The sequence below is a fragment of the Peromyscus leucopus genome, chromosome 13 (assembly GCF_004664715.2).
Source record: "Peromyscus leucopus breed LL Stock chromosome 13, UCI_PerLeu_2.1, whole genome shotgun sequence".
Classification (NCBI taxonomy): domain Eukaryota; kingdom Metazoa; phylum Chordata; class Mammalia; order Rodentia; family Cricetidae; genus Peromyscus; species Peromyscus leucopus.
In genome coordinates, this window is record NC_051074.1 from 37,531,042 (window position 1) to 37,556,319 (window position 25,278).

At 51.4% G+C, this 25,278-nt stretch overlaps 4 protein-coding genes across 8 annotated transcripts; 2 read left to right on the plus strand and 2 right to left on the minus strand.

The window, feature by feature from the left end:
• The first annotated feature begins 1,469 nt into the window (after positions 1-1,469).
• Tuba4a (tubulin alpha 4a) lies at positions 1,470-5,123 on the plus strand. The gene is given in 5 exon segments (XM_037210252.1): positions 1,470-1,543; positions 3,219-3,441; positions 3,706-3,854; positions 4,078-4,698; positions 4,700-5,123. Coding segments are annotated over 4 exon segments (1,302 nt in total). The 5' UTR covers positions 1,470-1,543; positions 3,219-3,260; the 3' UTR covers positions 5,051-5,123.
• Positions 5,124-6,421: 1,298 nt separating this feature from the next.
• On the minus strand, positions 6,422-9,785 carry Stk16 (serine/threonine kinase 16). 2 transcript variants are annotated; one of them, XM_028893117.2, is made up of 8 exons: positions 9,696-9,785; positions 9,163-9,337; positions 8,369-8,588; positions 7,943-8,076; positions 7,670-7,790; positions 7,447-7,542; positions 6,971-7,092; positions 6,422-6,859 (listed from the first exon to the last, which is right to left on the minus strand). In XM_028893117.2, exons 2-8 carry the CDS (start codon positions 9,246-9,248, stop codon positions 6,721-6,723), a joined length of 918 nt encoding a protein of 305 aa, XP_028748950.1. In that variant the 5' UTR covers positions 9,249-9,337; positions 9,696-9,785; the 3' UTR covers positions 6,422-6,720. The 2 variants fall into 2 exon arrangements, with proteins under 2 accessions (XP_028748950.1, XP_028748949.1); XM_028893116.2 differs by lacking the exon at positions 9,696-9,785 and adding an exon at positions 9,524-9,689.
• A 49-nt stretch (positions 9,786-9,834) lies between these two features.
• Glb1l (galactosidase beta 1 like) lies at positions 9,835-20,077 on the plus strand. 4 transcript variants are annotated; one of them, XM_028893114.2, is made up of 17 exons: positions 9,835-9,988; positions 11,171-11,291; positions 11,458-11,624; positions 11,844-11,994; positions 12,306-12,366; positions 14,846-14,940; positions 15,031-15,205; positions 15,287-15,345; positions 15,450-15,571; positions 15,670-15,710; positions 15,894-16,012; positions 16,284-16,358; positions 16,470-16,559; positions 16,699-16,812; positions 17,236-17,367; positions 17,573-17,788; positions 17,942-20,077. In XM_028893114.2, the coding sequence occupies exons 2-17, from the start codon at positions 11,214-11,216 to the stop codon at positions 18,203-18,205; spliced, it is 1,959 nt and encodes a 652-aa protein (XP_028748947.1). In that variant the 5' UTR covers positions 9,835-9,988; positions 11,171-11,213; the 3' UTR covers positions 18,206-20,077. The 4 variants fall into 4 exon arrangements, with proteins under 4 accessions (XP_028748947.1, XP_028748945.1, XP_028748946.1 ...); XM_028893112.2 differs by having other exon boundaries at positions 9,836-9,988; positions 11,127-11,291; XM_028893113.2 differs by having other exon boundaries at positions 9,836-9,988; positions 11,139-11,291.
• On the minus strand, positions 18,294-25,266 carry Ankzf1 (ankyrin repeat and zinc finger peptidyl tRNA hydrolase 1). The gene is made up of 14 exons (XM_037210251.1): positions 24,995-25,266; positions 24,706-24,883; positions 22,957-23,063; positions 22,652-22,754; positions 22,338-22,531; positions 21,855-21,967; positions 21,617-21,764; positions 21,171-21,399; positions 20,874-21,029; positions 19,515-19,965; positions 19,277-19,388; positions 19,020-19,187; positions 18,837-18,922; positions 18,294-18,639 (listed from the first exon to the last, which is right to left on the minus strand). The coding sequence occupies exons 2-14, from the start codon at positions 24,851-24,853 to the stop codon at positions 18,516-18,518; spliced, it is 2,139 nt and encodes a 712-aa protein (XP_037066146.1). The 5' UTR covers positions 24,854-24,883; positions 24,995-25,266; the 3' UTR covers positions 18,294-18,515.
• Positions 25,267-25,278: the final 12 nt, after the last annotated feature.

The following is a 25,278-nucleotide window of genomic DNA, read 5'->3' on the forward strand; positions in this document are numbered from 1 at the left end:
AATGAGACGTAAAAAGGAGGAATCTCTTCAGCTGTTAACGCCAAGAACTCGGTGGAGCCAAGTCACTTGCCCCGAGTTGCATAGGGGCGCCCGGATGCTATCCCGGGGGCTCTGGGTTTTGTGCTCCGCAGCAGCGGGCAGGCGGTCGCGGCGAGAGCTCACTAATAGTGACGGCGCTAATGACGGAGCCGCTGACCGGCGGGTGGCCGGTGAGAGGTGGCAGATTCTCGCGTCGGCTCTCACAGATTGGCTGCGCGGCTTGGCGCTGCCGGACAGTCTACAGGATCGGCACCCTGGGGCTCAGGCTCTGTAGTTCTCGGTCCTCGGCCTCCCACAGGTGTGGGCGAAAGCCTGCCATCTCGGCCGGGGACCAGCAGGCGGCGGTCTGCAGTAAGGGGGTCTCGGGCGACCAGCCCCAACAACCCAGCCCTCCCGAGGCTCCGGGGTGGCGACGCTTGGAGGACAGCGGAGAAGGCCAGGGACAGCCGCTTCTGAAGGATTGCTTGAACCTCATTCCCCCTCAATCGGAACACCTGCACCATGGGCGTCCACATGACGCAGGTGCAGTCAAGACACGCCCTGCCACCGCACCCTGCGTCCCTGCTTCGGATCTTCGGAATCCGTGGCGTCCGCTCAAAACTAGAAACGAAAATGGGCCGCTGCTCCTAACCCAAACCCGACAGGTGAGGGAATCCGGCGCGGCAGGGGGAGGGATCAGATCAGACTTGGCTTCATTCCTGGGGGCCACCTACCCTGACGGGGTGTGGTCTTTAGACCGCCCCGCCCCGTGGTGGGCGGGCTGAGCGCGCGGGTCCCGCCTCCTGCCTATAAGAGTGGTGCGGCACTGCAGCTCCGCAGATCTCACCGAGACCCGTGACCCTGACTCTACGTGAGACGCACAGCCCAGATTCATCATGGTGAGTGAGGCCCCACCAGGATCTGTCTGGTCCTGTAAATGCCCCGCTCCTTTGGGAAACTTCCTCTAGAGATGCCGGGGACCCTTCACTTAGCACTCCGAGTCTCCGGGAGATGCAAGAGTTTTGCACTTCCCCCCCCACCCCTCCTGGTGACTTTGGCCTAGTGTGTTGTCCACCTTCAGAGTCTGGGGACCGGGGGAGGATGCTTCTTCACTGGCAGAGAGGGGCCCTACTGTGGTGCCCTCCTGCCGTACCAAGCGTCTTGTGCCCCAACCCTCCTAAGGGGAGTCACGCGGTCCTGCACCCAGTCCTCTCGGGCGGCGGAAGACCTGCTTGGCTGCCCCCGCCACCCATCTATCTATCCCCTGAGTCCCTGGAACTGACCGAACACGTGCTTGGCGCCGGTTGGTAGAAGGGGTTACTTAGTACCGCACCCCGACTTCCTCTGTGTGCCTCCTTCCCACTTACACCCCCATACGTGACTCAGCACCCCCTTCTGAGCCAGGAGGGGTGGCGGGAATGGGGTTTGGCCTCGGGAGGCCAGCGGGCCCCTCCTACGGGAGCTTGGGTGCTTGGAGGACGGGGAGAGACAGCTGGCGCTGATCGACAGCCCCGGCCGAGGCCAGGTTGGCCGGGGGGGGGGGGGGGGGGGGGGGGAGGGGAAAGAGGTGCACGTAGGGGGTTGTATTTATAGCCCCGGAGCGGGGGCAGAAACCCAATCCGGGCTTTCGGCTGGGAAGTAACTGGAAAGACTCCAGTAGGAGAGCTAGACGTAGGGCCCAGGTACAGATGGCTCTCCCCTTGCCTGGTGCGAGAGGCAAGGCGGGTTTCCTCAAGGGCCCCCTAGCAGGTTCCGCTTCCTTTTCTGGGTACTTAGAAATTGCATACACCCCCACCCCCTGGCCATTTGGTTGTGGGAAGGGTGCTGCGGGGGGTTAAATTATGGACTGCCTGGCCGGAGGGAGCCTTGGGCCGCCAGTGCGCCAGCATACCTGTATTGCCTGCACCTGCCGTCAGCGCTTACCCGCATTATTGCTGCTATTTCGGTGCAGGCTGAGGCGGAGGATGGAGGTGGTGAAGCCATGCAGAGTGTGGGGGTGGAGGTGGGGAGAGGAAGGAGGCAGATGGGATTGATTCCCCAAGGCCAGATGGGATTTAAAGGTGGTGGGGGTTACCGCATCCTGATGGCCAGAATGGGTCAGTGGATACCAGATGGAAGGTTGAGATACCTCTTTGCCCACAGGAAAGAAGGGGAGAAGGTTGTGAGAAATTTTAGTTCATCTTCGATGCAAAGATTAAACAAGTAGGGTGCTGGCTATAAACTGTAAAAACATATTTTGGAAGCTGCATGGATTGGAAGCAGCTGGAAAGCCTGTGTCTGTCTGTCTGTCTCTGTCTGTCTCTGTCTGTCTGTCTCTGTCTGTCTCTGTCTCTCTGTCTGTCCTCTGTCTGTCTGTCTCTGTCTGTCTGTCTCTCTGTCTGTCTGTCTCTGTCTCTGTCTCTCTGTCTCTCTGTCTCTCTGTCTCTCTGTCTCTCTGTCTCTGTGTCTCTCTGTGTCTCTCTGTGTCTCTCTGTGTCTCTCTGTGTGTCTCTCTGTGTGTCTCTCTGTGTGTCTCTCTGTGTGTCTCTCTGTGTCTCTCTCTGTGTCTCTCTGTGTGTCTCTCTGTGTGTCTCTCTGTCTGTCTCTCTCTCTGTCTCTCTGTCTGTCTGTCTCTCTGTCTGTCTCTGTCTGTCTCTGTCTCTCTGTCTCTGTCTGTCTGTCTGTCTCTCTGTCTCTGTCTGTCTGTCTGTCTCTCTGTCTCTTCTGTCTCTCTGTCTCTGTCTCTCTGTCTCTCTCTCTGTCTCTCTTCTCTCTCTCTCTTCTCTCTCTTCTCTGTCTCTCTTCTCTCTCCTCTCTCTCTGTTTCTCTGTGTGTCTGTCTCTCTGTGTGTCTGTCTCTGTCTCTCTCACACACACCCTGTTATAGTTGCCGCAGCTCTGCCTGTCATGTGTGCGTGCCCTCTGTCCTCTCTGTGTCCTGTGGATGTAACAGGATTATACAGCTCTCACTTGATAAACTCTCTACTGAGAACTAGGCTAAGGGGTCGGTCTGCCCTACTGGATGGATGCCTCCAGTCTGGGGAGCCCTGTGTTGAGACTGGAGAGGCTCCCAGATGCTTCTGACCTCTGTCAGCTCCAACCTTACTGTACTTTTACCAACTGAGTGACCTTAGCTAATAGGTGCCAGGCCAGGAGAGACCGTCATGAGGTGGGGAGTTGTGGATGTGGCACTCATGCTGTGACCTTCTCTGTATCCCTCAGCGTGAATGCATTTCAGTTCATGTGGGGCAGGCGGGTGTCCAGATGGGCAATGCCTGCTGGGAGCTCTACTGTTTGGAACATGGGATTCAGCCTGATGGGCAGATGCCTAGTGATAAGACCATTGGTGGAGGAGATGACTCCTTCACCACCTTCTTCTGCGAAACTGGAGCTGGGAAACACGTGCCTCGGGCTGTCTTTGTGGATCTGGAACCTACCGTAATTGGTGAGCGGGGGGTGGGGAGAGGGGATGAGGGTGCACTCTTGAGGAAGGTCGAGAGTGTCTCTTGAAGTGTCTAGACTGGGTTTTTGTGATCTTGAAGCCCCTTGACTTTATTTGATGATGAAGATGGATGCTGGCCCCGGGCTGGCAGGATAAGCTAGTGCTATGTATCTGGCTTTAGCTGCCACTCTGAGGGTGGGGAGAAGGGTCTCTGCTGAGCATAGCCTTGTGGTTTTTGTCTCAGCAATGTGATGTATGGTCTTTCAGATGAGATCCGAAACGGCCCATACCGCCAGCTCTTCCACCCAGAGCAGCTAATCACTGGGAAAGAAGATGCGGCCAACAACTATGCTCGTGGCCATTATACTATTGGGAAAGAGATCATCGACCCAGTGCTGGACCGGATCCGCAAACTGGTGAGACTATAGCTTGGCAGGGAGGGAGCTTTGGACTCAATGTGCAGGAAGTTTTCAGATCCATTTCCAGGATCACCTCTGGCTGTGTTTTAGAATTCGGTGCTGTTTAGGGGGACATTCAGTCTTTGCCCTAACTTCTGAGATACTTTAGGTCTCACAAAACTAGAAGAAAATTCCTTGGGCCTCTCCCTACCTATATTGCTCTTTCTTCCTTGCCTTTCAGTCTGATCAGTGCACCGGACTTCAGGGCTTCCTAGTATTCCACAGTTTTGGAGGGGGCACCGGCTCTGGCTTCACTTCCCTGCTCATGGAGCGGCTTTCTGTTGACTATGGCAAGAAGTCCAAGCTGGAATTCTCCATTTACCCGGCTCCACAAGTGTCCACAGCTGTGGTGGAGCCCTATAACTCCATCCTGACCACCCATACCACCCTGGAGCACTCAGACTGTGCCTTCATGGTAGACAACGAGGCCATCTATGACATCTGTCGTAGAAACCTCGACATCGAGCGTCCAACCTATACCAACCTCAACCGCCTCATCAGCCAGATCGTCTCCTCCATCACAGCTTCCTTGCGCTTTGATGGGGCCCTCAATGTGGACCTGACGGAGTTCCAGACCAACCTGGTGCCCTACCCTCGCATCCACTTCCCCCTGGCCACCTATGCCCCAGTCATCTCTGCAGAGAAGGCCTACCACGAGCAGCTGTCAGTGGCAGAGATCACCAATGCCTGCTTTGAGCCTGCCAACCAGATGGTGAAGTGTGACCCTCGGCATGGCAAGTACATGGCCTGCTGCCTGCTGTACCGTGGAGACGTGGTGCCCAAAGATGTCAACGCTGCCATCTGCTGCCATCAAGACCAAGCGCAGCATCCAGTTTGTGGACTGGTGCCCCACGGGCTTCAAGGTTGGTATCAACTACCAGCCACCCACCGTGGTGCCTGGGGGGGACCTGGCCAAGGTGCAGCGTGCAGTGTGCATGCTGAGCAACACTACCGCCATTGCTGAGGCCTGGGCCCGCCTGGACCACAAGTTTGACTTGATGTATGCCAAGAGGGCTTTTGTACACTGGTATGTGGGTGAGGGCATGGAGGAGGGTGAGTTCTCTGAGGCTCGAGAGGATATGGCTGCCCTGGAAAAGGATTATGAGGAAGTAGGCATCGACTCCTACGAGGATGAGGATGAGGGAGAAGAATAGACAGATACTTGGAGCCTATTTTCATTGTGCTCATTGCAAAATCCTTTCGAAATAAAAGTCTCCTTGCACGGTTTCTTGTCCCCTTTGTGAGTGCTTGAGTCCCCTTTCTGCTGTCCCCTTCCTGCCGTGGCTCTGCTACTTCCCGCTGTTTGCCACTCTTGACCTTTTAGCCTTACATGGCTGAGGGTGGGCCCGTATTGAGCCCCAGAAAGTATGAACCTAAGGACTTTGTAAGGTCCTAAGGACACCCAGGATAGGAAAGAAACAAGAAGCCAAATCTTGGACCTTTCTGGGTAGCTACAAACTATTGCAAGATCCAAGTCTTCACTTTCCCAACCAGGAATTGTTGTCTGGTGGCTTCTGTGCTGGATGGCTGGGCTGCTCTTGCCCAGCTGCTGCTGTTCCTTCACTCAACAGCTTTAGAAGCAAGGCTTGGCCCAAGCGTGGCTGTACACTGAGGGTTTGGAATGGGGGCTGGGCGGGCCCAAAGTTCCTGGGCACAGAGCCACCTCACCCACTTGGGGGATGGGCAGGAACAGGGCAATCTCCTGGCGGTTTGTGCCATGGCTCCTCTAGCAGCTTTGCGGAGCTCGCTGTCTATCTGGCTTTCTGGGGCTGCTATTAGAAGTCAGGACGTCTCCCCTCTGTTTGTGCTTTCTTTTGGCCTCAGCCTCTGCCTGGACCCAAGGGAAAAATTACACTTTGCTAATAGGCACCCTAGGACTCAGGTTGACGTCAGCATGTAGGGGTGGGCATGGCTTGGGGAAGGAAGCCTCAAAGTCTCCAGGAGAGCCAACCCTGCCCTTGCCTCCCCTCCCTGGTGATTCAGGGACGCAGTGCCCTTCCCTGAGGAACTGGTTTAAAGCCCAGCTAAGGCAGGGTGCCTGTTTACTCAGCAAATGGGGCAGGAAGTGCCTGCTGGATACTGCCACAGGCCACTGGCCTCATCAATTATTAACTCTGTATGGGCTAGTCAGGGAGACTGGAAAAAATGGATGCCAGCTCCACTCCCCTTGTCCTCAGCTGAGGAGGGGAGACCCGGTGTGCTTCCACCCAGAGGTCACAGACTTGGTAAACCTGCCAGGCTGGGCTGCTGTTCTGACTAAGCTACCCACCTTCACAATGACAGAAAACTAGTTGAGTGTGCTTTCAAGGGGACCCTGGTCCCACTTCTTGGCACAGGCAGAAACCAGCTCAAGCTGGAGACTCTGGTTTTGACTAAGGCAAGCTTAAAGACCTGTCTGCTGCCAAGCAGCCAAATCTCAAGTACATCTGCCTCTGACATCACACACCAGTCCCTCTTCCCAGGCTATTCCCCTTGGAAATGGCAACCAGACAGTTCATTGTTCTTTCCCTCCGGACACAGTGATCTAAAATACAGCCTGTTTTCACTTTATTCTCCTTTTTATGTATTCTCCTGCTCCCAGATTTGGAGATAGAACATGATGTGTGCCCAGCAGTCCAGCTTTGAGCTCTATTTTCTGTTATACTTCCCCCTCACCTCACCCTAGGCTCCTTGCCCAGGTACTGGGATAAGAGAGCAGAACACACAAGGACCCACCATTCTTGCCCCTAGCTGTTAAGACCCATCCTGGGGAGAACGGAAGGAAGTTCCAGTGAAAGCTGAAAGCCGCTTCAAGGTCATCTTCCCAACATGCCCATGGCTTTGATCAGATCTGGGTGGTGTGCTGGCCTGAAGTCGGTGGCTGCAATGCCTCCAACTGACTCAGGAGGACAGGAATGTGAGGGCGCTGCTGGGGGTCCACAGTCATCATAGAGGCCAAAAGCTGTCGCAAGGCTGAAGAATGCCTGTGGGAGGTGGAGGGCAGAGGACTGAAGGACGCCTAGAACTGATGAGATTCCACCTTGACTGGCTCTAGGCAAGAGTCTACAACACTTGGGGTCCCTCTTGCCGCTCACCTGGGGCTCTGTGGGATGCTGAGTTCATTCTGCACGGCAAGGGCCACACTGTCACCCTTCTGGAACACCATATCATAAGGGCCTTCCCCAAACATCATGGCATAAAGCACGCAGCCTAGGGACTGAACATAATTTGGTTAGTTCCTGGAAGGGGAAAAATGGTATCCCGCTTACTGCTGTGATAAAAAGGAGACCGCGTAAGCTAAAAATATGCCAGCCTCAGCCAGAGGAACTGTTAGCAGGAGGCCTCTTCAGGCCCCTGCTCAGTTACTGCCTCCAGCAGTTGACCCAGTTCAGCCACAGAGATGACACCACTTCCTGAGAACAGTAACCGTGCTGGTTCCCAGGGAGGAAGTGGAGAGAGATGGAGACATAGTGTGGTTCTGGGGTTCCATGCAACAGCAACCAAAGGTCTCCTTCCCTCTGTTCCATAGTAGCTACCGAGCCACACCCCTCTCCACCCAGATGCTCCTCACCCAGACATCAGTCCGCTCATCGATGACACAGTGGCTCGGCACAGAAAACAGCTCAGGGGCCCGGTAGGAGATGGTGCACCGCTGGGCCGCCCAGTCCTGGAAAAGTGTCCCCAGAGCGCCAAAGTGGAGCACGAGCCGGGTCACGTGACCAAACTGGCACATGCATCAGAATGAGTTGGGGATGGGGAGGAGGTGGCCAAAGGAACTTGGGAGACTCTCTTACCTGTAGAGCCAGGGCCTGGCGGGAGCCCTCCACCTGGATACACGCTTGATTCATAGAACCCAAGTCCATTAACACTGGCTGCCCCTCATCACCAAGCAAAATATTGGTGGGCTTCAGGTCCCTGGAGGGAAGAGAAAATGACCCAAGGGCATCCTGGACGGGGAAGCTGGGGTCCTAGGGAGCACCATGGGAAGAGTGCAAGGATGCCCCAATTCTCTTGGACCAGCTCTTCCCACTCAGTGCCAATAAGCGCATAGGGCCCCTCCCACTGACCTGTGCGCATAACCTTTGGCATGAATAGCCTCAAGGCCTCTGCAGATACCCAGCAACAATGGAAGGATTTGGTCTTCAGTCAGGAAGTTGCCTTGGTCCTTCAGCCTTTCTATCTCATTCCACAGTGTACCTCTCTACAACACAAAATGTCCTAGATGGAGATATTTTTGAAGTCTCTACTACCCGGGACTCCCTTTTATTCTGTGTCAAAGTCTGTCAACCTTTTACCACATACACTGTTACTGATCCTCTGGGGCTTTGTGTGTCAAATTCAGATGGGACCCTGTGGTTCTCTAGGCCCCAAATTTAAAATGGCCCAGACCAGGACATGTGTTCCCAGCACGCTTATGTTCGACTACCCACAGAGCCCTGGGCAGGGCTGTGCAATCTGTTACAACCCCCTCTGTAGCCAGCAGCCTTTCTGACCTTGAAAAAGGGTAGTAGCAACCAGGCTTCATGCTTAGCACCTCGCTCTTTCAGACAGTAAGCCATGAGGCGAAGGATGTTGGGATGCTGGAAGAGGCGGTGCATGTCCGCCTCTCGCTGGGCCTCTTCCTGGTCCTGCTGCTCATGACACAGGATTCGCTTCAGGGCGTAGAAGTGTCCATCATGTAACCCCTCCACTAGGTCCACATAGCTGAACCCACTGTGGGCCAAAGGGGTCAGTGAAGGACCATGGTCATCTCCCACATGGCTTGGACCCAGAGGAATTCCCTTAGGGAGGGGTGCCTCTCACATGGAGTAGAAACCCTCCCAGGAGGTGGTTCTCAGATAGTTTCAAGATTTAGGGTTTGAGCTCCTCGTGAAGCAGGGACACAGAAATTACCAAGGTTCTATGGTCTGAGTACAAGATATTCAATTAAGATCAAGTAGCAATCAACATTTATCAAGTGCTTATGAGCCAGGCACTGGGTGAATTTATCAAGTGCTTATGAGCCAGGCACTGGGTGACATGTTTTGATAAATATACTATCTCAGTTCTCACAAGTCCCTCAGTGAGACATTATAATCATCTTCATTAAGCAGATGAAGAAACCCACAGTTGACTTAAGGTCACACAAGGTGGATCCAGGAGGCCAGGGTCCAGATTCCACTTTCTTGACCCATTCAGCTAAGTCGGGTGAGGAAGAATCTAAGGCTAACACTCTGGCGTTTCTATCATGTGCTGACCATTGTCCTTAAATGACCTGGGACTAGCTAAGTGACTTCCAAACACTCACCCCTCCCCCAGTTTATGGATGAAGAGGTAACGCTTATTGTCAATGATGACAGTTCCCCGGGAGCAGACACACAGTGCGTGACCCATAATGTCTCAGTCATCCTCTTCAAGGATGGTCTATCTTCCGGGGAGAGTGGGCTCTTCCAGGCGATGGGCTGGGGGCCCCGCGCAGCATGCTGGAATGAAAACAGCAGGTGGAGGGTCAAGAACAATCCCGAGAGCCACTCAGGTACCAACACGGAGAGCTCAGGTCCAGCTCTGGGGACCCAGATTCACGTCTAAAGAAAACAGACCCCGGCGACTCCAGCGCTAAGACGGCTGAGTTGTGGCGCTTCAAAGCGCTAAGCCATGCTGCGTCTTACCAGGCCGCTTCCTTCCACCCCGGGCACACCTTCGGCCAGGTCCCGCTCTCACGCCCGGCGGGCATGGGGTGGCTGGGCAGGAGGTGCGGGACTCGAGCCCACCTCTGGCTGAGCCCACCCTCCGGCGCCCGGGACCGAGCCCAGGGTCTGCAAGGACAGGTTCTCCACTGACCTGGCTCGGGCCTGAGCAAAAGGCCAGGGGCCGGAAGCCGCGGTGACATCATCAGTCCGCGTCGAAGTAACGGCCCGCCGTGTCCTAGCAACAAGAGGCGGCAAGAGGATGTGGGGACCCGGAAGTGAGAGGCGGGGGCCCGGCTAGACCCGGAGGGTGGAATGGTTTCGGTATCTCCCTGAGGGTTCCCACTTGGCCTTCAGGAAGGGTCAAGACGCAGGGACTTGTACCAAAGGGGAGCAAAGCCGGGCTCTGCCCGAGGCCTCTAGGACCTCCGTCCCCCAATGTCGGAGGTAGGAGGCCTCATACCTCCCCCGCGCGCTGGAGTCCGAAAGTGGCCCGCTACAGTAGCCTAACTTGGAGGAGGATCCAGGGAGGGACGGGTGCTGGCCCTTAGACGCCTGGAGGTCTGATCCCGTAACACTTTCAGGGCTCTGGCCCTGTGTTCCATTGCCTTAGCTAGTGTCGGAGTGCGCCTTTGAACCAGCGTGCCACAGTTTCTAAATCTGGTCCTAAACAGTCTCCTAGCTGCGTGACCTCCAGGAAGTGATTTAGCCTCTCAGAACCTCCCTTTTCCCAGCTGTAAGACAGTAGTAGTACCTAGGGCTAAGTAAGTGTTGTGAAATGTGAGGCCAAACCAACTAGTTCCAATCCCAGCTCTAGTGATCTAATTGTGCCTTGGACAGACATTTAATTCATTTTCCTTATGTGTAAGATGAGAATGATAATTATTTCATGGGTTTTTTTTTTTCAAGATCAAATGAAATGTCTTTCGTACATTATCTGACACATAGCCTTCAATGTGTGTCGATAAACAGAAATAGTAGTATTTTCTACTCTGATTCGTCACAGTTGTGAAGGCAGGCGAACTGGAAAATTGGATTTCCAAGCTTTGCACTATGTTTTTTTCACATCTCTTGCCTAGACAGGCAGATATATTGGAAAGGAGTGCACCTCCAAAAAAAAAAAAAAAAAAAATATTGGCCAAACAGACTCCTTGTAACTCAGTTTCCCCTTTCCATAGTTGTGATCACCATGAAGATTTTCTACGTTTTTCGCTGTTTCTGAACCTATTGTAGCCCTTGGTTCTGTTGCCACTCATATAGATTTAACTTGATGTGTGCCAGATCCTTTGCTAGTCATGAAGATTCAAGACGCCCTACTAGCGTTCAGAGAGTTCAGTGTAGAAGAGCAGGACACCTTATTAAAATGCAGATTCTGATCCTATAGGTCGGGGGTAAGACCCGGGATTCTGCATTTCTAACAAGCTCCCAGGTGATGCTGATGAAGCTGATCCGTGAACAGCACTTTGAGTAGCAAGATGTAGAGGATTTAACAAACTAGTGGGTGGTGGGTGGCTGCAGGCAAAAGGCAAAGTCCGGGTTAACTGCCTGAAAACTTGAGGTGGTCCCCGCCCCTTTGCTTGCTGAGGTTCCCTCCCAGGAATCCGACACGTGACGTGACGGGTGGGACAGCCCTCACAGAGCAGAAGAACCCTGTAAATGCGTGGCTGTGAAGATGCCTCCTGACCTGCCTTCCCTGCCGCCGAAGCTTGTGATGCTGCTATTGCTGCTGCTGCCCCTGCCGCTGGCCCAGGTAAGCGGAGAGGGTCGAACTGCCTGGCTGGGTGTGGGGAAAAGGAAAACAGAACCGGCGGAGGAAAGATGGTCAACCACCGACAGGGCCAGTTCAATCTCTGAAGCACTTGGCAGACACTGACCCTTGCTCCAGACCTCTGCTGAGCCAGGCTTCTCCCTTGCAGGCAGAAACTCGCTCCTTCGTCGTGGATCGGCAACATGACAGATTCCTCCTGAACGGGGCCCCGTTCCGCTATATTTCTGGCAGCCTGCACTACTTTCGCGTACCGCCGGTACTTTGGGCCGACCGGCTTCTCAAGATGCAAATGAGCGGCCTCAACGCTGTACAGTTGTAAGAAGTGCTCTGGAGAGCTTGGTGGAAGCGACGTTTCCTCTTCCTTAGAACGGGGAACAGGAAAACAAGACTGGGTTTGAAAGGGGTTGGAGCTCCAGGACTCCTCAGGCAAGGGCGGGAAAGGGTGGCCCAGAACCTCCTTCCAGCTGCTTCTCTCTCTGCAAGTCCTGACTCCCCTAGTTACCTCTGAGACCTGTTAACATCTTCCTTTCTCAGTTACGTGCCCTGGAACTACCATGAGCCAGAGCCTGGGGTCTATAACTTTAACGGGAGCCGGGATCTCATTGCTTTTTTGAATGAGGCAGCTAGAGCGAACCTGTTGGTCATACTGAGACCAGGACCTTACATCTGTGCAGAGTGGGAGATGGTGAGTGAGTTGGAGAAGGGCAGGACCAAAGGCGAAGTTCTTGCGGGGTTTCAAATACTACCATCTGCCCATACAGTGGGGGCCATTTCCAGCACTTACACTCAGCTCCCTCCCTTCTTACCTCCCCCACTGCACCCCAAAACAAAGCTATCTGTAGCTCACAGGGTAGCTTATCCTGTAATCCCAGCACTTAGGAGGCTGAGACAGGAAGACTGCTGCTTGAGTTTGAGGCTAGCCTAGGCTACAGTGAACCTGTCTCAAAACAAAACAAAAATCCTGTATGCTTATTGTTGCCTTATGTTTTTCTCAAGGGAGGCCTCCCATCTTGGCTGCTTCGAAAACCTAATATTCATCTGAGATCCTCAGATCCAGGTGAGTTGAGACAAAAGATTTGAGTGCCTGAACAAGAGACCGTCCTTCACTTGGAGGTCATACATTTATTCTTTCCTTCATGTCTAGCAGAATGCTAGAAACTGGGAACCGAGAGAACTAGTCCCTGGGCAAAATAAAACTTTTAATACTGCCGGGTGGCGGCGGCGCACGCCTTTAATCCCAGCACTGGGGAGGCAGAGCCAGGCGGATCTCAGTGAGTTCGAGGCCAGCCTGGGCTACAGAGTGAGTTCCAGGAAAGGCGCAAAGCTACACAGAGAAACCCTGCCTTGAAAAACCAAAAAAACAAACAAACAAAAAAAAAACCACTTTGAATACCGTGCGGTGCAGAGCAGACATGTGATGTACTCCTACAATCCTATCGCTTACACGATAGAGACAGGAGGATCAGGAGTTTAAGATCATCCTTCTCAGGCTCAGTCCGTTCCTCCATTTCCCTTTCCTCTAAGTGCTGGACTATCCCAGGACGAAGTCCTTGGATATATCTCTTTTCTAATTTCGTTCTTTAGGTAATCCCATCCATTTGTGTGACAGAATTAACCTGTGAAGTATCTAATGACGCCCAAATATGCCCTTCTCTCCTAGGACCTTCCCCATGACTTCTCTGCACACACTAAATCCCTGTGTTGCTTCTCTATCTAGACAGAGAAAAGGGGCAGGGACATAGCTGGAACTAAGTTTCTGGGATGGGCTTTTCAAACCAGCTACTTATTTGTCCCTAGAATCGTCCCATCTGAGCCAGTGGCACTCCATCTTCCTCCCCAGCACTCTACACACTGTGGTGTAACCCTTCACACCTCTCCTGCATTCACACTCTTTCCTGTCACCCTGCATTCAGGCCATCAGAAAAATCTTGTCAGTATGACTCTCAACAACATTGAATTTCATTATTTCCAGTCACTTCCGCTGCCACCGGCTGGCCCCAGCCTCCCATCGTTGCTCTTCCTGGTTTATTCTCCCTCCCATGTAGTCTGTTCTTAGTATCGCAGCCAGTGAACTTCTGTGGAAATGGTGGAAACATACATCTCAAGTCATATCATAGTGCTACTTAAGCCTCCCTAACACGCGCTCCTCTCATTCAGAATATGAACCAGTCTCCTGTCACTTCCAACCCTGCCAGCCTGAGTTTGAGTCCCTTGGACTTGTGTGGTGAATGGAGAGAACCAACTCCTGCAAGTTGTCCTTTGACCTCAACAAGCATGCTGTGGCACACACACACACACACACACACACACACACACACACACACAATGAACGTTAATAAAAACTTCTTTTAAGCCAGGGGGTGGTGGTGCCAGTGATCAGGAGGCAGAAGCAGGCAGATCTCTGTGAGTTCGAGGCCATTCTGATTTATATAGTGAATTTCAAGACAGTCCATGCTACATAGGAAGACCCTGTTTAAAAAAAAAAAATAAGGAAGGCATAAGTCAAGATGCCTGTCACCAAGCCTGATGACCAGAGTTTGATACTTGGGACCCAAGTGGTGGAAGGAGAAAACTGACTCCTGAAGGTCGACTTTCACTCCTATGTCACCACAGCACATCCATTTATACACACACACACACACACACACACACACACACACACACACACACACGTCAGTGTTACTCTCAACAACATTGAGTTTAATACTTCTGGTTCCAAACCACCCCTCAGCCATCATAATAGCATACACACACACACACACACACACACACACACACACACACACACACAAATAAATAAATGCAATTTTAAAATATGAGCATAAAGAATGGAGACATAAATTAACATCAACCAGAGAGAGGGGGATGGGAGAAAAAGTGTCAGGAAGAAGAAGTAACATGCATGAAGGCACTGAGGGGGAATCATAAAAGTAATAAATAAGAGTTGAGAATTTAAGGCATGAAATCACATGAACTGTTCATTAAATGAGAGTTCATCCAAGTCAAACACTACTTTTCTGTGAAATTCCACAGCACTCTTAGGTGTAAGTTGACTACATAACTCCATGTTAGGTGGTTAGCCTCTTGTCTTACACAGAGTCTTAGGAAACAGTTTAGTTTCCTGCACTCCTAGAGTTTCCTCGGAGAGTCACTGCTGCTGAGGCTGGGGGGGGGGGGGCTCGGCACATCAGAGCACTGACTTCTGGAGCAGCCAGGTTTGACTTCCAGCACCCATGTGGTGCCTCATCACCATCTGTAACTCTAGCTCCAGAGGATACGATGCCCTCTTCTGGCCTCCTCTGCAGCTACCGAGGCCCATGGTACAAAGACATGCAGGCAACACATTCATACATATAAAAAAAGAAATAAAAATAATAAAATTCAGAAAGAGTCACTGCTCTCTAGATTTAGTTGGGAGCCAAGGAAAAGGGAGGCTACAGCCTAGAGTGTGGCACTGAGGAGACTATCAAGAATGCTGGGGGGGGCTGTGAAGGCAGTGACCCCTAATGAGCAGAGCACACTGCTCCTTCCTTTAGACTTCCTTGCTGCTGTGGACTCCTGGTTCCAGGTCTTGCTGCCCAAGATATATCCATTTCTCTACCACAATGGGGGCAACATCATTAGCATTCAGGTATGGATGGGGAGTGGGCTGGGCAAGAGAAGAAGGTCCAGGTGTCCTCGACCTCCCTTGCCTCACGGCAGGCCCTCTTTTCCCTGGTAGGTGGAGAATGAGTATGGTAGCTACAAGGCCTGTGACTTCAAGTACATGAGACACTTGGCTGGCCTCTTCCGGGCATTGCTAGGAGACGAGATCTTGCTCTTCACCACAGATGGGCCTCAAGGACTCAGATGTGGTTCCCTCCCAGGACTCTATACCACTATAGATTTTGGCCCAGGTCTCCTAAACAAGGGTTGGGAGTGGAGTCTGGGCACCTCCTCTGTGATATGTGTTCTTTACCCGTGTGTTCTTTTGGCAGCTGACAACATGACCAAACTCTTTGCCCTGCTTCGGAGTTATGAACCCCATGGGCCACTGGTGAGGGGCTATCAGGAAGGGGAATCAAAAAAAAATCATAATTTGGCTGGAATGGGACCAGCTTTATTCCCACCTCACCATGACTCTTTCACGTCTCTCTCTAGGTGAACTCTGAGTACTATACAGGCTGGCTGGATTACTGGGGCCAGAATCACTCCACCCGATCCAGTACATCTATCGCCCAGGGACTAGAAAAAATGCTCGAGTTGGGAGCCAGTGTGAACATGTAACTGAGGACACACTTATGTTCCTGGGGGTTTAAAGTTTAAAGTTAAGATTCCATAGGTCAGATTTTACCCTTTCTCCCACCCACCCCCACTGTAGGTACATGTTCCATGGAGGGACTAACTTTGGATACTGGAATGGTGAGTGCCGTCCCTGTGGTGGACGCAGGGAGGTAATAAGGAATTAAAATCTTGGACTGCACAGATTAGGAGGTCTAGAAGCTGTGTATGGCTACCACTGTCCCCCCTAATCGCAAGGTTTTCTGCACAAAGTTCTTTGCTTAGTGCTTATCACTTAAGACGATGTTAATTACTTTAACCCAGGTGCTGACGAGAAGGGACACTTTCTTCCAATTACTACCAGCTACGACTATGATGCACCCATATCTGAAGCAGGGGATCCCACACCTAAGCTTTTTGCACTTCGAAATGTCATCAGCAAGGTGCCCTTTTATTCATTGGGGAGAAGGGAGAGTTTCATATTGTTAAAGAGCCCTACAAACTGGTGGTGCTTGTCTGGGTAACAGAGCCCTCTTAGCATTTCATGAAGTATTTACCACTCACATGGGACATCTGGGGAGCTATACACATGTGAAAAATTATAGGGTCTTCATGGCTTCCTGCAGTCCATCCCTGGGTTCCAGGTCAAGAACCTTTTTTAGGGCCTTGGATTATTTTGCTTTTCCTATGACTACTGAGAGAATTTGGGCTCAGTTCCAGGAAATTCCCTTGGGACCTTTACCTCCCCCCAGCCCCAAGATGAAGCTTGGACCTCTGACTTTGAGCCTGGTAAGTTTCTCCTCCTCTTTCCTGATCTTATACCAATGTTTTCTGAATCATTCACCCTGAGCAGCCCTCAAGTCAGACACTTAGCAGTTTGGTTGCTCTTTGTCCTCACAGGATGGGAATTTGCTGTCTTTCCTAGACTTTCTCTGCCCCCACGGCCCCATCCGTTCCGTTTTGCCGTTGACCTTTGAGGCTGTCAAGCAGGTAAGGTATAAACTCCCATCGGATGGGAGTGGCAGACTCCTTCAACAGCCGCAGCCCAAAGTTCTCTAGCCACTAATGTTCCCACGGTGCCCGTCCTTATCACCAGCTCATCTTAAGTAACCCAGTCTTCTGTATCTAGGATCACGGCTTTATGCTGTACCGGACCTATCTGACTCACACTATTTTTAAACCAACACTATTCTGGGTGCCAAATAATGGAATTCATGACCGTGCCTATGTGATGGTGGATGGGGTAAGAACCTAATTCCCAACCAATTTATAATCTCAATTTCTTCCCCTACCCCCAAGCCCCCATCTCTCACTAACCCTTTCCCACCTGTTTGCCCACATGGATAGAGGTTCAGGTTATAAGCTGGGATGAGGGAGAACGTGATTAAGGATAGTTTTTTAACCAGGGATGTGGTGGGCACACCTGCATTCCCAGCCCTCAGTAGGCTGCAGCAGAGAAGTCACAGCATGGGCTACCCAGTGTGTTTTGGCAGTCTGGACTACACAGAGACCCTGTCTCAAGAAAGCAGAGTACCAGAAGAACGGTAGATAACCAACAAGACGATCCCATTCTCTCCAAATAAAGTCTTCTAATGTGATTCACTGTGTAGGCGCCAAGAACTGAGTACTGGGTGTTTGCTTTACTGGAACCTGTCTCTATCCATAGGAACTGATGGGTGTTCTGGAGCGGAATTTGAAAAATGAACTATATTTGACTGGGAAAGCAGGGGCCAAGCTGGATATCTTGCTAGAGAACATGGGGAGGCTCAGTTTTGGGTCTAACCACAGTGACTTCAAGGTAAGCTGGTTTTGCCTATTCTTCCCCAGGACTGACCACCTCTCTTGGAGAACAGGGCCTAATGGAAGACGTCCGTCCCTAGGCTTAGGTCGAGGAATGGTGCTCGAATACATGGACATGGCCAGTTACATTCCAGAGCTTGGTTAGGGATAGCGTGGGCCCTTGTGTGGATGCAGTGAGTGGCTTCTCATTTGCTTCCCCACAGGGCCTGTTAGAGCCACCGCTTCTGGGGCAGACGATCCTCACCGAGTGGATGATGTTCCCTCTCAAAGTTGATAAGCTTGTCAGGTGGTGGTTCCCCCTGCAGCTGATGAAGAGAGCCCAGCCTCCGCCTGCCTCTGGCCCCGCCTTCTACTCCACCACATTTACAGTGCTAGGCAAACTTGGGGACACATTTCTCTATCTACCCGGATGGACGAAGGTATTGCTAACGGTGGTAGTTGAAGTGTGGGGGGCACATGACCAGAAAAACAAACTGGGACTAGAAATTACTCATTGGGTTAGAACTTGAAAGGGGGCAGTTCTACCCCGTGGAGAGCTGATCTTTGTTTTTCCACTCCATCCCCTCTCCCAGGGCCAAGTATGGATCAATGGGTTTAACTTGGGCCGGTACTGGACAAATCGGGGTCCACAACAGACCCTATATGTGCCAAGACTTCTGCTGTTTGGTAGATCTGTCAACAAAATCACATTGCTGGAGCTAGAAAACGTGCCTCAGGAGCCCCAAATCCAATTTTTGGATACACATATCCTCAATAGCACTTTGCATTGGGGATATGCCTATTTTCTCCCAGAAACACAAGGTTCATATGAACCAATGGAGTTAAGTGGGCACTGAAAGAAAGATGACCCTTGAATCTGGGCACAGGGCAGGAGCTTTTGGTGTGGCCACAGTGACCATAAAGAATCAAAGGCTACAATCCCTCTGAATGTAAGTACAGATACAGTTTTCTTGCCAAACTTTATTGTGATTAAAATTCCAAAGACAGGACGGCTCCCCACACCTCTGGGGCCCTGCCCTTGCCCTTGTTCCTGAGTCCTTCACCCCCATCTTCCACATAATCTCGAGCTTCGTGAGGAGGAAGAGAAACTCTAGGTCTGAATGTGTCCTCTCAGGGCCTAGAGTTGGCCCCAGATGGTATAAGAAATCAGGAAGAAGGCCTCCCTGCCTGACTTCGATGGTCTCGGAGGCAACGTGTGGAGCAGAAAGAGAAGTCGAGGTAGTGAAAGGGAACGAGGCCTTGGAGGGACACGCCACAACTCCAACAGCGTCTAAAGAAAAGGAAGACAAATGACTGCACAGATACCCCACAACTGTCCCGTCTCAGCTTTGCCCAGCCCTTAAAGATCCCAGAGAGCCTCAAGTCCCCTCCATGATCCTTCTCAACACCACGAAGGCCCTCATTCCTCATCCCCCGAGTGACCCCTATGACCCAGGAGCCCACCCTTTCATTCCCTGGCCCCCGTACCCAGCACTGACAGCCGCAGAGTCAGGAACTGGAGGGCTAGGGGCTCCCAACTGGGCAGCGAGTCGGCGTTCTGCAGCCAGGGCCCTCTGGAAACCAGAATCGAAGTTAAAGAAGAGTCCGCAGGGGTGAAGCGCACACGCAGGAGGTGACAGCTCACTCCGGGGAGGGGAGGTATGGCCTCACCTTCTCTCGGTCACTGAGGGCAGCAAATCGCCGCTGCTCTTCCTGCTCCTGCTCTTCCTGTTCCCTCTGCTTCTGCTGCTGCTGCTCCCGCTGCCGGCGGGCCGCCTTCTGCTCCTTCTTCCTTGCGGCCTGGCGGGCCTCCATTTCTTGAGTCAGTGGCCCTGGCACCTGGAGGATTTCCCAAAGATACTGTAAAACTGTAAGGACCCGGTGAGGATCCGATGCCCTCCCATTCTGCCGCTCCTTTTCCAGCTCACCCGAGCCTTGTTGTAATCATAGGCATCAAGATTCTTCTCCATGAACCTTCGGAATTCATTCCGTGTGGATTTGTCAGCTGCCACGGTATAAGGTGGCCGAGCCCTAGAGTCCCTAAGGACAAAAACCCAAAACCGAGTTCAACTTGCCTTCTGCTTTTTCTGACATCACCCAAGGAAATAGTATCAGGTGCCAACAGGAGCCCCCACCACATTATGCTCAGGATGGAGATATACTTACTGTATAGTAGGGTCAGCACCTGCCTCCAACAGAAGACGGACTACTAAGCCTCTTCCGGCTGCGGCCGCTGCATGCAGGAGAGTAAAGCCACCAGAGCCCAAAGGGGCATTGAGTAGGGACCTAACTCCAGGATCGACAGGTCCAGTAGCGAGCTGGAGCTTTAGCACCTCAACTTCCCCAGCTCGGCAAGCCGACAGAAGCATGTCCCAGAGCTCTGGCTGGTCAGGGGCTTTGGCTGTAACCACTTGGTCTGCCTGTGAGAGGGGCTGGTCTCGAGGTTGCTGAAGAAGAGTCACGTGTGTCCCACACTGCTGGCCTTGACTCCTCTCCTTCTTTTTCCTCCTCCTCCGCTTGGGCAACACCTCAAACTCACGAAGATCCAGGGTCCCCAGTGTCAATTCTACTAGCTCCAACTCTACTTGGGAGCCATCTTCTTCCTGAGACTCTGAACCTAGGGAAAAATATGATGTTAGATCTATCTAAAGAATAGGGAGAGGGTGGAAGGCTGTGGGCGTCCTCAGATGGGTTTACATTTATAAAAAGATACTCAGATCATCCTGAAATGAAGTGTTTCTGTTCTGTCCCTGGACTCTCCCAGTGAACAGCATCAGGACAGTACAAAGTAGAAGAAAGCACCATCGTGGTGGGACACGACTTAGTCCTAGCACTTGGGAGGCAGAGCCAGGTGGATCTCTGTGAGTTCAAGGCCAGCCTGGTCTGCAGAGTGAGATCCAGGACAGGCACCAAAACTACACAGAGAAACCCTGTCTCAAAAAACCAAAAGAAAAAAAAAAATAGAGGAAAGCAACCCTTAGCCCAACGCACAGCATCTAATCACTCAAACAACACATGCTAAGTACCCTCCATGCTAAGTACCAGGAATCAATCTATGAGCAGTAATAAGATTTGGCAAGGTCACTAAACATGTCTTAGTGCATGCCTGTAATCCCAGCATTTGGAAACTAGAGGCAGAAGGACAGTGAGTTCAAGATCAGCCTGGGCTACATAGAGAGCTCCAGGCCAGCCTGGGCCAGACAACAAAGACCCCGCCTCAATAAGGAAGCAGCTTGGTGTGGTGGCTCAGGAGTGTAATCTAGCATTTGGGAGGCTGAGGCAGAAAGATCGCCATGATTTCAAGGCCAGGGTAGACTAGTTCACATGGGTTCTGGGCTAAAGTGAGACTGTCTGAAAACATACCTTATTTTATAAACAGATGCTGGTAGGGATGAGTGGATGGGTGTGGGTTATTTTGATGGGCTCACCTATCAACTAGTAGATGGGTCAGTTATGAGAACTGGTCACTGCATTTCCAAAGCAGACATGTAGATATATTTGAAAATTGCCAGATGGTGCTCAAACCTTGTTTGAGTGATTCTTCATCCTGCCCAAGTGCCTTATTTTCATCACTGGGGACCTTTGTTTTTTCTTTATCAGCAGCCTTTTTCCTCTCCTCTCTCACTGGCTTCCAGTGTTTCTCAGGTGAATGAAATCTGACCATTTCTCGAGGGTCTTCATCTGCCACAAAACAAAAAGTTCTTTCTCAAACTTAAGTGTGGAGAAGCCAGCCCAGGTCAATTGGGCTGCAGTCCACAGGCTAGAAAACCCCATGGTATATATAGGTCTGTGTGTGAGGTCCCAAGGCCTAGAATAGCTCACCATACACCTGCAAGGTCGTCAGCTTATGAAGCACACGCTGGAGCTCTCCAAAAGTGGGTCTTCGGGTGGTGAGGGGGATATCCCAAAGTCTGGAATCATCCTTTTGCAAGGGTGCCCCTTGGCCTCCAAAGAACAAGGACCGGCCAGAGCGTGGGGCACGTAGCAGTATTATGTCTGCCTCCCCCAGTGCTTTAGCCCAGGCTGGCCCTGCTAGCAGGTCACGAACATCCTAAAGAGAGTAACTCCACTTAGCATGTTTCACTTACTTTTTAAAAAAATCTCCAAACAAAACAATGGCCCTCTGATCATATGCAGGGAGTGGCAGCTAGAGAGGGAGAAAGAATGAGAGAATATTCCTGGAGATCCCTCTTCTACTGTCTACCCAGAAAACTACAAAGACTGAGAGATCACAGGACTATCACAGGGATCTGTGAGGCCTAACTCACCTTATACAGCATGGCTTCATTGTAGCGCCTCAAGTTGGCTCCAGCCGAACGTGACGGCCTCCCCTGGGCATCCTGAAGCCCCTGGGCTGTGCCCCTCTTGGCCCGCACGGTGTAACGGTGAAAGGTTTTGTGTGTCACCACTTCTCTTCTGTAGATGGCACACACTCAGTACTCCAGACCAGCCGGTGCTCCCAGGTTAACGGGGTCCATCCTTAAGCCCCATGCAGCACCCTCTCACCCTTGAAAAATGGCACCAGCAAAATGCCCAGCCGCAGCCATGAGCACCACGTAGTACCTGGGACCTCCACTTTGCAGGCTCTGTAGCAGCAACTCCGCTTTTTCTGGGGGAATCTATAGGACGGATGCAACAGACACATTCCACATGATGCATGCATTGAGAACAAGACACCAAGTGTTACACTTGCATTATCTCATTAATTACAACCACCCTCGCCTCATTTCCATTCCACAAAGAAGGATATTCGAGGCGCGGAGAGGCAGAGATAGAAGATGGAAGTGGTAGAGTCAAAATTTAGACTTATCCCTTTACAGTTGACCCTTTCAAGATTCTGGCCAGTTTCAATTCAAGATTGTGCTGTGAGGTATGATAGCCGAACCCAAAAGGAAGGGAGGAAATGAGACATGCATGGGCTAAAGAAAATCCAGGCTGAGTGTATATATAAGAGCTGGGATTGATCACACAACCTGTACTGTTACTTGCCTGGTGAGGGCCTAGGACACAGCGATAGGCATACAGAAACTGGCCTTGGGCGTTTTTGAAAAGGACCCGATGTGGGTAGAATCCTCGGGGTCGGTTAGGTTTTTCAAACTCCGCCCTCCCCTCATCCTGCGTCAGCAAGTCCTCCTCGCTAGAGGAGTCTGAGTCTTCGGATCCCGAGATGCTGGAAAGATCTCCTGTGACAAATATGGGACATGCAAGTTTGACACGCCACCTTTGACCTTTCTTCAAACCCCACTGTGTCTTTTCCACCCTACCCCCGCTCCCATACAGGCTTCCCCATACCCAGCATTAACCTGTGGAGCTCTGCTTTTCAAAGTCCGAAGCAGACAAGGGAGGCTTGTTCTTGAGACGTTGTTTTAGGTTAAAGCGATGCCAATCAAGTTTATAATGCTCTCTCTGGTGTGAAGGGAAAGGGAGGCAGAGTGGGGATACATTCTACCTTGGCCTCATCCAGGAAGCAAAGTAGTCACAGAAGTCTAGGAATCAGGCAGCGCCAAGTGCATTAGACAAAGTATGGATCTTTATTAACTCAAGTACCTCATCCCACCCACCGTGACACTTCTGCTCCTAATAGCTAGCCCTATACCCTGGCCTTTACCTGTTCCTGGTGGTTCTGGAAGATCTGGTCACAGGCTGAACAAAATAATTTCTCTGAAATATCCAGAGAACATGGGGATACTTTTCTTCCTGACAGTGTGCTCTCTCCTGAACAGAAGAAAAGGGTAGTTGAAAGTAGCAAGTCTACAGAGAACTTACAGTACCTAGAACTATATCAAATACCCATTAAAAGGATAATATAGAAGGAAAAGATGGCATGACCTTGCCTTCCAAGAATTTACAATCTGGCAATCATGAAATAAATGATACAGTAACTGTTCCGTACAATAAATATACTTTTAAAAAGATACATGTAAAATTAACAAATATTACAATCCAATTATCCAAATGGATTGTCTTCAAGGATTGTTTGAGGCCAGCCTGGTCTACAAAGTGAGTTCCAGGACAGGCTCCAAAACTACACAGAGAAACCCTTTCTCAAAAAACAAAACAAAAAACCAAACAAACAAAAATCCTTTTATTTTTGGTGTTGGGGTTTTAAGGCCTCACACCTCCTAAGCATATTCTGTTCCACTGAGTTGCACCCCACCCCCTCCCCCCCAGTCTATTAAGTGCTACCTAACACACCTGAAGAACCCTAGAGCAAGGGTAAATTATCAAAACTCAGTCATTTTTCATCAATCAGGAAAACGCTTCCTGAATCAATGTTTTCCACATCCTTAGATACACAGTAAAAGTTAACTCTGGAAGAACACATGTCTGTCTACCTCAAACTTCACTGAAGCCAGACATGGCAGTGCACTCAGAAGGCAGAGGCAGAGCTCAATGAGTTAGGGGTCAGCCTGTTCTACATAGTGAGCTCCAGGCCATCCAAGGCTATGTAGTAAGACCCTGTCTGAAAACCAAACCAAAAATAAAACAAATGAACAAAAACTACGTTGACATGGGCAATGGGCAACCCCTTACACCCCTTGCTCCTGATAGTGAACTTTGGATGTACACAGTGGTCTCTCTGAGGATGAGCAGGCACACACCCAGGAAACCAAGTCCAGGGAGAATCAATCTTGCACCACATCTTAATACCTAAGCAAAACCTTACTTCAAGGTGTCTTAAAAGTAACTGGACTTCAACTCTCTCCCTAGTAGGCCCTAAAATAATACTTCCGAAGTACTGGGGGTAGAACCCAGGTCTACTATTGAGCTACATCCTCTAGCACTTAAAACATTTTTTTTCTTCTGTGTTGTTTCCCACCTCCACCCCCCAAGGTCTCACTATGGTGCAGGTTGTTCTTGAACCCCTACTTCTCCTCCTTGCCTCAGTTTCCTAAGTGCTGGGATTACAGGTGAGTGCCACGACTCCCAGATTAAAATTACTTTTAACTATATAAAACCAGTTCCTAGATGCCAATGTATATCTTACAGTTCCAGTTACAGCGGACAACCTAAGAAAAGTGCAAGAAAACACAGACAAAGACTAACGTATAAAATCAGTAAATTAGTCTGTATTTAGCACAAGGGAATAGATCTGACTGGAGACCTAGGAACCGTGTGTTTTAAAAGCAGTGGTATTAACGTGACGAGTAATAAACAAAAACCAGAGACTTATTTGGTGACAATTCATGGGCCTGCGCTGTAAACCACCCAAGGTTGAAAGATACTGGGGGGGGGGGTGTCCAACAGAAAGAATCAGTGTGGACTCCTAAGCTGGGAAATGACAGTGTGAAAGTCTTCCGTGTTAACAGAGTCCACGGATATTCCTCATAGGTCCACCCCAAAGCATCCCGGATACCTGGACAGGGAGTATGCGACGCCCCGGCCAGAGCTTCCGCGGGTGCTTGGCTCACCAGGCTCAGGCCCCGAACGAGTGGGGCTTCCGCGCTGAGGTCCAACAGGGAGACCGAGGCAGGAGTCAGGCCTGCACCTGGAGCTGGCGACATGGCTGAAGCAGAGTAACTCAGAAGCAGCTCCTGGAGCAGAAACGGAGGGGAGACACAGCCCTCCAGGACGAGATTCTACTGCCGAGTCTCCAGGCGGCCCGGCCTGGCCATCCCCACGCAGAAAGGCCCCTCGGCCCTCACCTGCCCCCACGAATCAGTTCTTTGGTAAATACGTGAGGACCTTACAGTCAAGAGCACCCAGACCCAAATCGTGTCCAGCAGTTACCAGTCGGAGGCTAGTAACCTGATCGACTGGCACCGACACCGACTGAACCTCGTCCCTCGTCCCCGTCCTTAGAAGCCGCCACTAATGACCCGAGAGGCGAGCCGCACGCACGTCTACCGTTCGAAAGCTGGATTTCTGCAACACCACGATCTGGAGGCTACGGAGCGGCGAGAGGGACACACCGCGGCGCCGGTAGCCC